At 37.2% G+C, this 14,727-nt stretch overlaps 1 protein-coding gene across 5 annotated transcripts in view; it reads right to left on the bottom strand.

Annotated features, from left to right (window-relative positions):
• Positions 1 to 8,347, bottom strand: part of IMPG1 (interphotoreceptor matrix proteoglycan 1) — a 135,783-nt gene extending 127,436 nt beyond the window's left edge. For 2 of the 5 annotated variants that reach the window (XM_070073862.1, XM_070073863.1), the window contains exon 1: positions 8,120 to 8,347. In XM_070073862.1, coding sequence (XP_069929963.1) covers positions 8,120 to 8,189 — 70 coding nt within the window. In that variant the 5' untranslated portion in view covers positions 8,190 to 8,347. The remainder of the gene's footprint in view (positions 1 to 8,119) is intronic. The other 3 variants (XM_070073860.1, XM_070073861.1, XM_070073864.1) reach the window with 2 other exon arrangements.
• Between the last annotated feature and the right edge of the window lie 6,380 nt (positions 8,348 to 14,727).

The raw sequence follows: 14,727 nt of genomic DNA, 5'->3' as shown, positions 1-14,727 counted from the left end.
GGATTTGCCAAGTGAGCCACGGCGCCGGCCATAAGCTTACAATTTTTAAAAGATTTTATTTTACTTATTTGAGAGGTAGAGTTACAGACAGAGAGATGGAGAGATGGGGAGACAAGTCTTCCATCTGCTGGCTCACTCCCCAAATGGCTGCAATGGTCAGGGCTGCACTGATCTGAAACCAGGAGCCAGGAGCTTCTTCAAGGTCTCCCACTCTGATGCAAGGGCCTAAGGGCCTAAGGGCCTCAGCCACCTTCTGCTGCTTTCTCAGGTCATAGCAGAGAGCTGGATCAGAAGTGGAGCAACTGGGACTCGAAATGGCACCTATTTGGGATGCCAGCACTGCAGGAGGTGGCCTTACCCGCAGCTTTACCTGAAATGCCAAAGCACCAGCCCCAACATTTTCAAGAATATTTTTCAAACAATATTTTCCCTGATCTCCCACAACCATCCCAACTCCTCATTACAACCATCTACTTTCTAATTCTAAGAGATCAACGTTTTTAGATTCCACATATAAGTGAGATCATGTGCTATTTGTCTTTCTATGCCTGGCTTATTGCATTTAACAAAATGTCTTCTAAGTTTACCTGTGTTGACACAAATGTCAGAAGTTCCTTCTTTTTTATTGCTGAATAGTATTTTGTTGTGTATATACACACCACATTTTCTTTAATCATCCATTGATGGGCAGTTTGTTTGCTCTTAGCTATTGTGAATAATAGGAGGTACCTTTCTCTGAAGGGAGGAGAGAACTTCCACTTTGACTATGACCTTGTCTAAATAAGATTGAAGTTGGCAAGCTCAAAAGGCTTCCATAGCCTTGACAACTCATGACTAGAGCCTAGGGAGATTACTTATGCCTTAAACAAGAGTGTCAATTTGTTAAGTCAACAACAGGAGTCACTGTGTACTTACTCCTCATGTAGACTCTCTGTCTTTAATGTGTTGTCCAATGTGAATTAATGCTATAACCAGTACTGAAACAGTGTTTTACACTTTATGTTCTGTGTGGGTGCAAACTGATGAAATTTTTACTTAGTATATACTAAATCGATCTTCTGTATATAGATAATTGAAAATGAATCTTGATGTGAATGGAATGGGAGAGGGAGTGAGAGATGGGAGGGTTGCGGGTGGGAGGGAAGTTATGGGGGGAGAAGTCATTGTAATCCATAAACTGTACTTTGGAAATTTATATTTACTAAATAAAAGTTTAAAAAAATACTACAATGAAAATATGAGTGCAGATATCTCTTCAACATTGATTTCAATATGATGTACAGTGGATAACAAAGCTAATTAAAGCTAGGGAAATAAAGAGATTTTTATGAGATAGTTGATAAGATTTGGTCCTGATTTAGGAAATTGAAAAGTCAATGGCCAAGACTTGAGAAGAGACTGTTATATCTGGACCCATGAGAAGTGGGCATAGAAGGCTAACAGAAAGACAACGAGTAGGGATGCAAAGATTAAATTGAAGCAAAAAAAGGATTTTTGTACCAAATTGATAGTGTAGTGTTGTGTTAAAGCAGGCTTGTTAGGAAAAGAGTTGCTGATTGGTGCCTCCTCACACGGAGCACCAAAATCTTAGGAAAAGAGTCGTGGAATAGAGAGGAAGCAGTGCACGAATTTAGAGCCAGACCAAATTTATTCAGAGAAAATAAATCCGCAGAGGTGGGTGACCAACTGCCGCAGAGGTGGGTGACCAACTGACTGCGTGTACAAGACGGAGCATGAGGCAGAAGGCCCTGACCTCAGGGGCTGGACCTTTTTAAGGAGGGCTAGGGCTGGGGGTGGGGGCAGGGTCAGCAGGGAAGGGAATTCAGGAACTGGGCGAGGACTTGGGAAACTGGAAAATAATGCAGGGTGGGGTATGAAGGCAATAGGGTGTGAGACCCAATTGAGTTTCAAGGGCAAGTAATACATTCCAATGTTTATCTCTTTTGGGCAATGAGGGAGAATGGCTGAGGCTTCTGTCCTTATTCCATCAAAGCTCACGTTGGCTCACGTTCCTAATATCTGCTTGTGCTCATCTATGTTAGATGATATCTTGTTGGTAATCTGGAACTGGCCATAATTGGGGTATTTATACTACAGAGATTTGTAATTACTACAAAAATGGTTTATACTCCCTGAAAACATAGTAACTATTTTAAGAAAATATTTATTCCTTTGAAAGGCAGAGTAATAGGGAAAAGGAGAGAGAGAGAGAATGTCTTCCATCTGCTGGTTTACTCTCCAAATAGCCAAAACAACCAGAGCAGTGCTGATCTGAAGCCAGGAGCCAGGAGATTCCTCTGGGTCTCCCACGTGGGTATGGGCACAAGTACTTGTGTAGGAGCTGGAGTCTTCTGTACTCTGGCTGCTTGCTTGCCTGCTATGCTCCCCTGGAATTTATGACCTCCTGCCCCCCCACCAGCTCCCCTGGGATTTATGGCGCAATGCTTCCTGCCAGTGACTCCCCGTGCCATCTTTGTGTGGCGCTTCCCGCCATTGCCTCCCCGTGCCATCCCCTTTGTGTGGCCTTCCTGCCACATAACATATATAGCCTATACATTTACATGAACCAATGAACATGTTAGGTCCCAATACCTTGCCATATAGAGGGTAAGAATGGTAACCTACACAGGAGATAACCTGCACCCTTGCAAATGTGAGCCTATAAAAACCTCTCTTATGCAAACGAAGGGGCCTTTTGCCTGTGCACTGCTAAAGGGCTGTGTGCTGGTAGAAGGTCCCAGCCAGCTGATAACAAATGAACCTCTGCTTTTGCATCCCCGACTGTGCCTTGTGCATTGATTGGGAAATTCGGACAGACACAACACTTGGGCTATATTCCACTGCTTTCCCAGGCACATTAGCAGGGAGTTGGATTGGAAAAGGAGTAGCCAGGACTCAAAATGGTATCTATATGGGATGCCAGAGCTTCAGGTGGCAGCTTTACCAGGAATGCCACAGCACAGGCCCCAGTAACTAAATCTTTATGGTGATAAAGTAGATATGAAGGAGAGAAAGGTGATATCTATAATTCCTGATTTTAGATATGTGGCTAGTGATGGCATAAAATGAGAATTAGAATGCAGGAAGCAAAGTAGTTTATGCTAGAAGGGGAGAGTCAGTGCCGTGGCTCACTTGGCTAATCCTCTGCCTGCAGCACAGGCAGAGTGCCGGGTTCTAGTCCTTGTTGTTCCTCTTCCTGTCCAGCCCTCTGCTGTGGCCCCAGAAGGCAGTGGAGGATGGCCCAAGTGCTTAGGCCCCTGCACCCGCATGGGAGACCAGGAGGAAGCACCTGGTTCCTGGCTTCAGATGGGCACAGCGTGCTGGCCATAGTGGCCATTTGGGGGGTGAGCCAACAGAAGGAAGACCTTTCTCTCTGTATCTCTCTCTCTCAATATCTAACTCTATCTGTCAAATAAAAAAATACAAAAATACACACACACACACACACACACACATATATGTATATATATATAAAAAACTCATACAACAGACTTATAGAATGGCAGATGTCCTAAACAGCACTCTGGCCTCAGAATCAGCCCTTAAGGCATTCAGATCTGGATAAAAAGCCCAAGAGAGTATTTCAGGTATGGAAAGCCAAGATACTCTGGCAAAATAAAACAAAAAAACAAAAACAAAACACAAAACAAAACAAAACAAAACAAAAAAACCAAAACCCTACATGAAAGATCTCTGTAAGATCCCAGCGAAAAAATGAGCCATCAAAGGAGGTACCTTTCTCTGAAGGGAAGACAGAACTTCCACTTTGACTATGACCTTGTCTAAATAAGATCGGAGTCGGAGAACTAAAAAGGCTTCCATAGCTTTGGCAACTCATGACAAGAGCCTATAGTGATTACTGATGCCATAAACAAGAGTGTCAATTTGTTAAGTCAACAACAGGAGTCATTGTGCACTTACCCCTCATGTAGCATCTCTGTCCTTAATGTGCTGTACAATGTGAATAAACAGCATAACTAGTACTCAAATAGTACTTAACACTTTGTGTTTCTGTGTGGGTTCAAACTATTGAAATTTTTACTTAGTATGTACTAAATTGATCTTCTGCATATAAAGATAATTGAAAATGAATCTTGATGTGAATGGAATGGGAGAGGGAGTGAGAGATGGGAGAGTTGTGGGTGGGAGGGAAGTTATGGGGGGGGGGAAGCCACTATAATCCAAAAATTGTATTTTGGAAATTTATATTTGTTAAATAATAGTTTTAAAAAAATAAGATGACTTTACAAAGGACCATGGAATAACATTGTTTCTTCAAGAATGACTGAATGTAAATGGGAAATTATTTGTCAACTGAATACAACCATATGCTTAGAAGCAGCACTGCTGTGCTATGGGTATTTTTCATTCTTCTTATATTCATGATGTCTGGAAGAGAGGTGCTATGGGAGACCATCCATTCTCAATCAATGATTATAGTGGTGCACCCTGTAGGTCAGAGCTTGACAGCAGCATATCCATAAATGATTTCTCACTACCATGGCTTTGCTAGTAATTTTTTGATGAGCTTTGGCATTCAGGTTGTCTTGGGCCCAGAGCAAAGACAGCACACCCCTTCCTTATTAAAGATGGTTCCTACTGACTTAGTGCTTTTGTTTTGTGAGATTGAAATCTCAGTCTTGGATGAAGAGATATGACAGTAAACTCAGGCTCCGTGATTGCTGAAAGCTATCCACTTTGGGAGGTTAAAACTCACATTTTGAGTGGAGGATTTCTTTGCTTTCCACGAACTGCTCTGTGTTATTCTAAGGACTGGCATAACAGTGTCCTTCCCACAAATGCAGAAGTGATTTACTACCCTTAGGCAAGAGGATGTGGTGTGGATGGAAACTTCAGTCACTCTGGAATCTGATACTTTAAAGTGTAGTGAGGAGGTCAATACTTTTATTATGGTTATTTCAGCATACATACTGAATCACAATATAAAGCTAGCAACCATTATAAATATTAAACACTGCTGACTTAGATGTCTTATTTTAAAACAGCATAAAATAGGTGGGAATGATTATAGCACCAAAGATAAGTAGGATCTGAATTTCCATATGCAGATGTAGTTGAAGTTTAAGGTGATTGCACTCTCATGAGTGACAGAAATGACCAAGAAAGCAGTAGGTCACATCTATCTTGTTTAAGTAGCTCAGACATACAATAGTTCTCTAGTGTGAACAGTAGTATAAGCATGGAGGGACCCCAAGCACCCATCACTTTTTGCTATTTTAAGCTATCACATAATAAGTTACACAGCCAGTTTGTTTAATTGGACACGAAATGTCTTCAATCTACACAGCTTCAGTTTTAAGAACATCTTAGATATTTTGAAACAATCAAAAAATATCTGCCTTGAATCTCTTGAATTGCACTGCCCTGAGACTGATGGACAAAGTAGAGGAGGTGCAAAGTTAATTTGACACCCTGTGGGCAGCTGTCTCAGGTGTACAAATGAAGCCATGTTCTCTGTTAATGGAGCCACAAAGAGGGAAAATACTTTTCTGAGCAATTTTATGAAATGAGAGCATATCCCAGTAGTAAGGGATTAGCAAGAAGTAGAGTGTCTTCAGATGCAAATTTCCTGACATTTCACAGCTACTAAAATAATTATCCTACTTTGGTGAACTAATAATAACTTAGTTAAAGGTTTCATTTAGTATAACCAAATGTAATGCAAAAGGCACTTACTAAGATAAACACCATTTACATTTTAGGACTTGCCAAGGGTAGATTTTCTCTTTTCTTCTCCCACACATTGAATGTCACAAGAAAGAAAATGCAATTATTTGTGTGAAATGGAAAGGTAAGAGCATAGAACAGTGCCGGGCATATTAGATTTAAGTGGCATCCACATTGTAAGTTCCCAAGAGAGGAGCCTTGTGTCTTGATGAAGTAATTGCTCTTTGAAATTTTTGAACTATCTTTTGTTGGGCTAAAATAATTTTACTTAACCAGTGTTTTGAAATCAAAGCTGTTTCACCTTTATGTATCTATTGGAAAAATGCTACATTCAGAATCTGCAAATCTTAAAGGAAATCTTTTAAAATCTTGGATCTTCATTTTCGGTGTCAAGCACAGTTTGGGGCATGTAATAAAGACTCTTTGGAATCAAATCTTGAAAACTAAGCTAAGGATGTAGGTCAGCTTCTGAGAAGCTGTTGACATTATGAGTCAAGTACCATAAAATGGATTGTATTGCTTCAACCCATAATTTTACTTTAGTATGTTTATGCTAAGCCTTAAATACCGACAGACTTATGTACAAAGCTATTTATTGTGACATTATTTGTAAAAACAAAATAATTAGGAACACTTCTATTTTGTTGAGTTTTTAGGTAAAGTGAAACTTCTTATATTTATTACTGCCAATAAAATGATGCTTGTTAAAAGTAGACAGCAGTGTAGAACATTCACTGATTTAATAAAAGTGCTAGAAGCCTGACATAAAATTTGTGTGTGTTTGTGTGGTAGAACTGGGATCATCATCAAGTAAAAGTTGAATTAAAAGCATAGGTATACAAAGGACTCAGAAAATACATGGAAGTACTAGCATAGGTTGTGGTTGGATGGAAGTATTCAGGATAATTTTAAAAATGCCTTTTTGATGAATATCAGATTGTTAAGCTTAACAGTTGTTCGATTAGTTGTAATGAATTGACCATTGTTTTCTTTCTCCAAACTATTGTCTAAGTAAAAATAGTCATGATGGTTAATCTGTCACAAATAAGAAATAAAAGTGACTGAGGAAAATTCAAATTGATGTAGACCTCGTTAATTGAAATTAACAGATATCCAGATCTAAGATTTTTATGGGGAAAAAAATTCCCCAAACAAGTAGAATGTTAGGTTTTTTTATTATGCAATTATAGCATGTTCTTTCAAAAAAGTGACATAACAAATGGTATTATTTTTCATAACAAATTGTAGTATTTTTAGTGAAATTTTAAAATTTCACTTCTTATATAATTACACTATTTGTAAATCTGTTATTGGCTGTTATGAAATATATTAAAATAAAAATTCTTAAATTAGTTAACATTTTTAATAAAAAATCAAATTTGCCTTGTTAGGTTTATTAAATAAACAAATTGATTAGCATCATCTTATTAAGCTCAGAATATATTGAAATATCATCATTTGTTTCTAATTAAAATGTTTTTAGAAATGTCAATATTCATGCCTAATTGACAATTGAAAGGAAAGAGAAATAAACTTTTGTCTTATCACCATCATTTATAGGAAACAAAACATGAAAGAACCTTTAATGCAATCTTTTCCAGTAACTTCTTTCTTTAACTGCAGCTAGTGAGAACTTAAATATAAAACAATTGATGGGTTCACAGTTATTTTGTGACTTACAATAACTATTCTGCTTTCCTATGGACATTTTCAAACAACAATGCTTCAATTAAAATGTTCATTGTTTCAACATTTTAATGTAATCCTTAAAGATGAACCAAAACTTAATGATTTCAAATGTTTTAAAAAATTGAATGTGCTATTATGATTGAACTTTTCCTTAAAAAATTTGAAGATTTCAACAGGTGTTTTAGAAAAATTGAATACAAGACTTTTCTTAACATGTTTTTATGACTTGCTTCAATTTTAGATACTGTCGAAGATATGCTGTGAGAATCCACACTTCTATTCTTGTAAGCATCTAACTTCATAAATAAACCAACTCTGTACATTAGTTGTCATCATAGACCCTAAAGAACAAGAAGCATTTAATTTAATTTTGAGAAAGTTAGAAGAACATTTTGGTTTGGTCATAAGTGAGTTGAAATATTAATTTATTTTTAGATTTTTATAGGTTGAATTCGGGTGGATAAATGGATTATTAATGATATGAATTTGAACTGAATATTTTATAACAGCAAATAGGATGAGTTCATCTTTTCTGTTTTGTTAAATTGTGCTTAAAAATTTTGTAGTAAATATTAAGTCCAATGGAGACCATTTCTGATAATTACCATTCAGTCACCAATAGTACTTATTTATAGTCCCCTGAGCTAAAATAGTAACCTTGTTGATTCTGAATGTTCATGTCTATAAATATATTTTATAGATAGTCCATTTTTAAAAATAAGCAAACATATAAACAACTTACCTTTAGTTCCTTGAACTTGTAGAAAAATCCAAAAAATAAAGATAAACTTTCTAGTTTCCAAATACATCATGGCTTTTGTTCATTGGTAATTATGACAATAAACAGTAACTCTAAAATCTCACCCAAAAAATACAATAACAGAAATATGAAAAATAATTACATATTGATGCCAGCTGAGTGAGAATAACCTTCTTGGTTTACCTCTATTGGGGTGCTAATTTTTGATGAACAGGAAACAGCAGTCTGTTCCTGGAATAATCTGCTTATCTTCCCCTGAGGTGTAATCTCTGCTTAAGGGCCAGCTGGAGGAACCTTTATCTCATTAACCTTCTAGAGGGGCATCTGACAGCCTAGCTTCAGGATCCTGAATGCCATTATAAAGAAGTGCCCACAGACACATTTTTTTCTTAGTTATGCACCTGTTACAGTGATACAGAGAGCCAAGGGAAGTCTTGGCAAGTGCAGAGGAAGGCTGACAGGGTCAGATATTTTCTAAAGTGATATGCACAAGGAACATCCACTTAGAGTGTACTTGCTATCCCTGGCAGTATATGGTTATTCAGTATATGCTAGTCTCCACAGGATAGCACAGCTATCACCATTCTCTTCCATATATGTTTTGTAAATCATTTCCTATCTGGCATTACACATGGATGTATTTTTTATTTGTTTGAAATTTGGTTTTAATTTTTAAAATTTGTCCATGCAGATTTTAAGAATAAAAGATATTTTTAAAAGGTTTCAAAAATACTGTGCCTGCCTTCTACTAATCCCTCCATTCAAAGGAAAGCCATTTTAAATTTCTTGTTAATTCTTATTCTTATTTGAGTATACTTTAATATCCCCACAAAGAAACATTTTATTTAAGGAATACAAACTTCATGCATTTCATAAATACAACTTTAGGAAGATAGTGATTCTTCCCACCATACCCACTCTCTCCACCAACACTCCCACCCCTCCTCCTACTCCCTCTCCCATTCTCAGTCCCATTCTCCCCTAAAATCCATTTTTGATTAACTTTATACACAGAAGACCAACTCTATACTAAATAAAGAGTTCAAAAATTTGCATGGAAAAAACAACAAACCTGTTCCTGAACAGTCGAGGCAAAGGCTCTTCAAAGTCATTGCATCTTGAAGTTAATTTCACTTATTTTTAATGAACTTAATTAACTTTAAAGAAGCACCCAAGAATAATATATATTTTGTGAGCACTAAGACATAATTATAATACAAGAGGTCCTGCATGGGAAGTTAGTGCACTGTGACTCTTGTTGTGACTCTTAACACTCTTAAGTATGATGTCAGTGATCATCTGAGCTCTTGACATGAGCTGCCTAGGCTACTAATATCAAGAAATCTGCCTAGGAAACTTTCTGAATCCACAAACTCCAAAGTATGTAGACAAGGCCATAAACAAAGTGGAAGTTCTCTCCTCTATTCAGAGAAAAGTGTCTCCTTCTTTAATGACCATTTCTTTCTGCTGGAGTCCCACTCACTAAGTTCCTTCATGTAGGACAATTTTTGCCACAGTGTCTTGGCTTTCCATGTCTGAAATGCTCTTGTGGGCTTTTCATCCAGACCAGAGTGTCTTAAGGGCTGATTCTGAGGTCAGAGTTCTGCTTAAAACAATTGCCATTCTGAGTCTGCTGTATGGACTGCTTCCCATGTTGGAGCATTCACTTTTTAAAAATTCTATTTATTACAAGACACTTAATCCTATCCATATAATCATGTTAACATTGAAGATGATATTTTACCACCCAAATTAAGGGGATTTGGAGTCCCATGGCAAGTTTTTAAACTGTGCACTTAGAAGTAAGTCCATAGGAATGTGTGCAGCACTATATGGCTTTACAGTTACAAACTTCATACACTTCATAATTACAACTTTAGGAATACGGTGATTCCTCCAACCATGCCTGCCCTCCCACCCATACTCCCACCCCTCTTCCTCCTGCCTATCTTATTCCACTCTTATTTTTTACTGAAATCTGTGTTCAATTGAATTTATACATATATGTTTAACTCTATGTTAAGCAAAGAGTTCAACAAATAGTATGAAAAAAAAAAAAAAAAAAAACCAAAAAACCACTGTTCCTAAACAGTCAAGACAAGGACTGTTCAAGTCATTTCTTCTCAAAGTGTTAATTTCACTTCTACAGATTGCCTTTTAGGTGCTCTATTAGTTATCACAGGTCAGGGAGAACATGCAGTACTTGTCCCTTTGACACTGGCTTATTTTACTAAGTATGATGTTTTACAGATTCATCCACTTCATTGCAAATGACAGGATTTTTTGTTAACTGCTGTGTAGTATTCTATAGTGTACATATACCATAATTTCTTTATCTAGTCTTCTGTTGATTGGCATTTAGGTTGATTCCATTTCTTAGCTATTGTGAAATGATCCACAATGGGGGTACAGATAACTGTTTTACTTATTTCATTTCCCTTGAGTAAATTCCTAGGAGCGAGATGGCTGGGGCATATGGTAGGTCTATTCAGAATTCTGAGGTATCTCCTTAGTGTCTTCCATAGTGGCTTTACTAGTTTACATTCCCACCAATAGTGGATTAGGGTACCTTTTCCTCCATATCCTCACCAGCATTTGTTGTTTGTTGATTTCTATATGAAAGCCATTCTCATGGGGGTAAGGTGAGATCTCATTGTAGTTTCTATTTGCATTTCCCTGATAGTTAATGATCCTAAACATTTTTAAAATTCTTAATTTTAATTTTTTGACATAATATTTTTTCTTTTATTTAATAAACATAAATTTCCAAAATACAACTTTTGGATTATAGCAGCTTTCCCCCCCCATAACCTCCCTCCCACCTGCAACCCTCCCATCTCTCACTCCCTCTCCCATTCCATTCACATCAAGATTCATTTTCAATTATCTTTATATACAGAAGATCAATTTAGTACATACTAAGTAAAGATTTCAACAGTTTGCACCCACACAGAAACACAAAGTGTTAAGTACTGTTTGAGTACTAGTTATGCCGTTAATTCACATAGTACAACACATTAAGCACAGAGATCCTACATGGGGAGTAAGTGCACAATGACTCCTGTTGATTTAACAATTGACACTCTTGTTTATGGCTTCAGTAATCACCCAAGGCTCTTGTCATGAGCTGCCAAGGCTAGGAAGCCTCTTGAGTTTGCCAACTCTGATCTTATTTAGACAAGGCCATAGTCAAAGTGGAAGTTGTCTCCTCTCTTCAGAGAAAGGTACCTCCTCCTTTGATGCCCCATAATTTCTGTTGGGATCTCACTCACAGAGATCTTTCATTTAGTTCATTTTTTTTTGCCAGAGTATCTTGGCTTTCCATACCTGAAATACTCTTGTGGGCTTTTTATCCAGATCTGAATGCCTTAAGGGCTGATTCTGAGGCGACAGTGCTGTTTAGGACATCTGCCATTCTATGGGTCTGCTGTGTATCTCACTTCCCATGTTGGATTGTTCTCTCCTTTTTAATTCTATCAGATAGTATTAGCAGACACTAGTCTTGTGTATGTGATCCCTTTGACTCTTAATCCTATCATTCTGATCAATTATGAACTGAAACTGATCACATTGACTATTGAGATGGCATTGGTGCATGCCACCTTGATGGGATTGAATTGGAATCCCCTGGCATGTTTCTAACTTTACCATTAGGAGTAAGTCCGATTGAGCTTGTGCCAAACTGTACATCTCCTCCCTCTCTTATTCCCACACTTATATTTAACAGGGATCACTTTTCAGTTATCTTTAAACACCTAAGAATAACTGTGTATTAATTAAAGAGTTCAACCAGTAGTATTAAGTAGAATAAAAAAATATTAAATGGAATAAAGTAGTAAGTTGTTCATCGACAGTCAGGACAAGGGCTGATCCAGTCATTGTTTCTCATAGTGTCCATTTCACTTCAACAGGTTTCCTTTTATGTGCTTGGTTAGTTGTCACTGTCAGGAGAACATTTGATATTTGTCCATTTGTGACTGGCTTAATTCACTCAGGATGATATTTTCCAGATTCCTCCATTTTGTCGCAAATGACAGGATTTCATTTTTTTTTACTGCTGTATAGTATTCTATAGAGTACATGTCCCATAATTTCTTTATCCAGTCTTCTGTTGATGGACATTTAGGTTGATTCCATGTCTTAGCTATTGTGAATTGAGCTGCAATAAGCATTAAGGTGCAGATAGCTTTTTTATTTGTCAATTTAATTTCCTTTGGGTACATTCCCCAGAGTGGGATGGCTGGGTTGTATGGTATGGCTATGTTCCCTTTTCCCCACATCCTCGCCAGCATCTGTTGGTAGATTTCTATATGTGAGCCATTCTAACCAGAGTGAGGTGAAGCCTCAGTGTGGCTAAACATTTTTTCATGTGACTATTGTCCATTTGGATTTCCACCTTTGAAAATTGTCTTTAAGACCTTTGCCCATTTCATAACTGGGTTGTTTGCTTTGTTGCTGTGGAGTTTCTTATCTCTCTATATATTCTGGTTATTAATCCTTTCTCAGTTAGATAGGTTACAGATAATTTCCCCCATTTTGTTGGTTGCCTTTTCACTTTCCTTAGTCTTTCTCTTGCAGTGCAGAAATTTCTCAATTTGATATAATCCCATTTGTTAATTTTGGTTTTGATTGCTTGTGCCACTGGGATCTTTTTCAAGAACTCTTTGCCTGTGCCAATGCCTTGCAGGGTTTTCCCAATGTTCTCTAATAATTTGATGGTATCAGATTGTAGATTTAAGTCTTTGATCCGTTTTGAGTGGATTTTTGTATAATGTATAAGGTAGGGGTATTTCTTCCTACTTCTGCATGCAGAGATCCAGATATCCAGATTTCCAGCTTCATTCCATTGTTGTTAGAGAAGAGGCATGGTATTATTTCATTTATTTTTGAATTTGCTGAGACTTGCTTTATGGCCTACCATAGGTGAGTCTTAGAGAAAGTTCCATGCACTGGTGAGAAGAATGTGTGTTCTGTGGCTATAGGATGGAAAGTTCTGTAGATACCTATTAGGACCATTTGTTCTATAGTGCTGATTTTCTGTCTGGTTGATCTGTCCATGCTGAAAGTGGGGTATCAAAGTTCCTCATTACTATTGTATTTGTGTCTAAGTCTCCCCTTATATCCTTTAATATTTCTTTTAAATAGCCAAGTGCCCTACAATTAGGTGCATATATGTTTATAATAGTTAATTCTTCCTGTTGAATTCATACCTTAATCATTACACAGACCCTTCTTTCTCTTTGTAAACAGTTTTTGTGTTAAAGTCTATTTTTACTGATATTAGGATGGCTATATCAGCTCCTTTTTGTTTTTTGTTAGCACGGATTATCTTTTTCCATTCTCCCACTTTCAATCTGCATGCATCTTTGTTGCTGAGATGTGTTTTTTGTAGGTAGCAAATAGATGGATTTTGTTTTTTAATCCATTCAGTCTGTCTTTTAATTGGGGTGTTGAGGCCATTTACATTCAAGATGAAATCCCACAGGGCCAGGACTGGGCCAGGATGCTGTGATTCCACCTGGGTCTCCCATGTGGGTGACAGAGGCCCAATTGCTTGAGTCACCACCTCCTGCCTCCTAGGATGCCTTAGTAGGAAACTGGCTAGAGGTGGAGCTCCTGGGATACAAGTCTGCACTTTGATGTTGGATGTGGGCCTCTGCCACAATGCATCCCCCATATGCAGTTAAATGGCATAATTCTGTTATTGCTTTGGGAATTTTCACTTTAGATATGTTCAAGATATTGAGAATATCTTCCTTTCACATGTATCCTTTCCACCCATAATAAACTTGTGCTTGTCTCATCCTTCCATGGATTGCCACAGTATTATAATTTCAATTTATTGGGTATTCAGTTTTACATTATTGTGACCATAAATATATAATACATAGCTTACCCATATTGCAATTACTAATGTGTATGGAGCCCTTGTGTTGTGGATAGATGTCATTCTTAGAGATTTTAATAGATTATCCTTATATTCCTTAATATAACATTATAGGTATCATTATTAAAACTGTTTCATATTTGAGGAAAATAAGGCTTATGTGACAGAGCCAAGATTTGAACCCAAAGAGTTTGCTTCAAGAATATATACTTAAAAAATTGGAAGCTAATAATAATATCTGTGAGGACATTGTGGTATTTCAATAAATATATACATTGTGTGATGATCAGGGTTACTGGGATATACATCATCCTAAACATTTATCATTTCTTTGTGTTGGGACCATTCAAAAATCCTAAACCTCTCCACTAGTTATTTTAAAGTACACAATGACTTACAGTCAATGAGAGTTATCCTACTATGCTAGAGAACAGTTGAAGCCACTCATCCTGCCAGCTACCCTTGCACTTGTTAGCCACCCCCTCTCTGTTTCTGCCCTCTTCAGCCTTTGGTAACCACTGTTCCATTTTATGAGATCAATTGTTTGAGCTTCCATATGTAAGTGAGAATATGTGAGATAAGTCTTTCTGGATCAGACTTCTCTCACTTAACATAATGTCCTATGTACTTAAACTCCTACCCTCCAGGGTAGTTTTTGTAATTATATTTATTTTAAAAAGTTCTCTTTGCCTTCTAAATACAA

The sequence above is a fragment of the Oryctolagus cuniculus genome, chromosome 5 (assembly GCF_964237555.1).
Source record: "Oryctolagus cuniculus chromosome 5, mOryCun1.1, whole genome shotgun sequence".
Classification (NCBI taxonomy): Eukaryota; Metazoa; Chordata; class Mammalia; order Lagomorpha; family Leporidae; genus Oryctolagus; species Oryctolagus cuniculus.
This window is presented reverse-complemented; position numbering and strand designations above follow the sequence as displayed.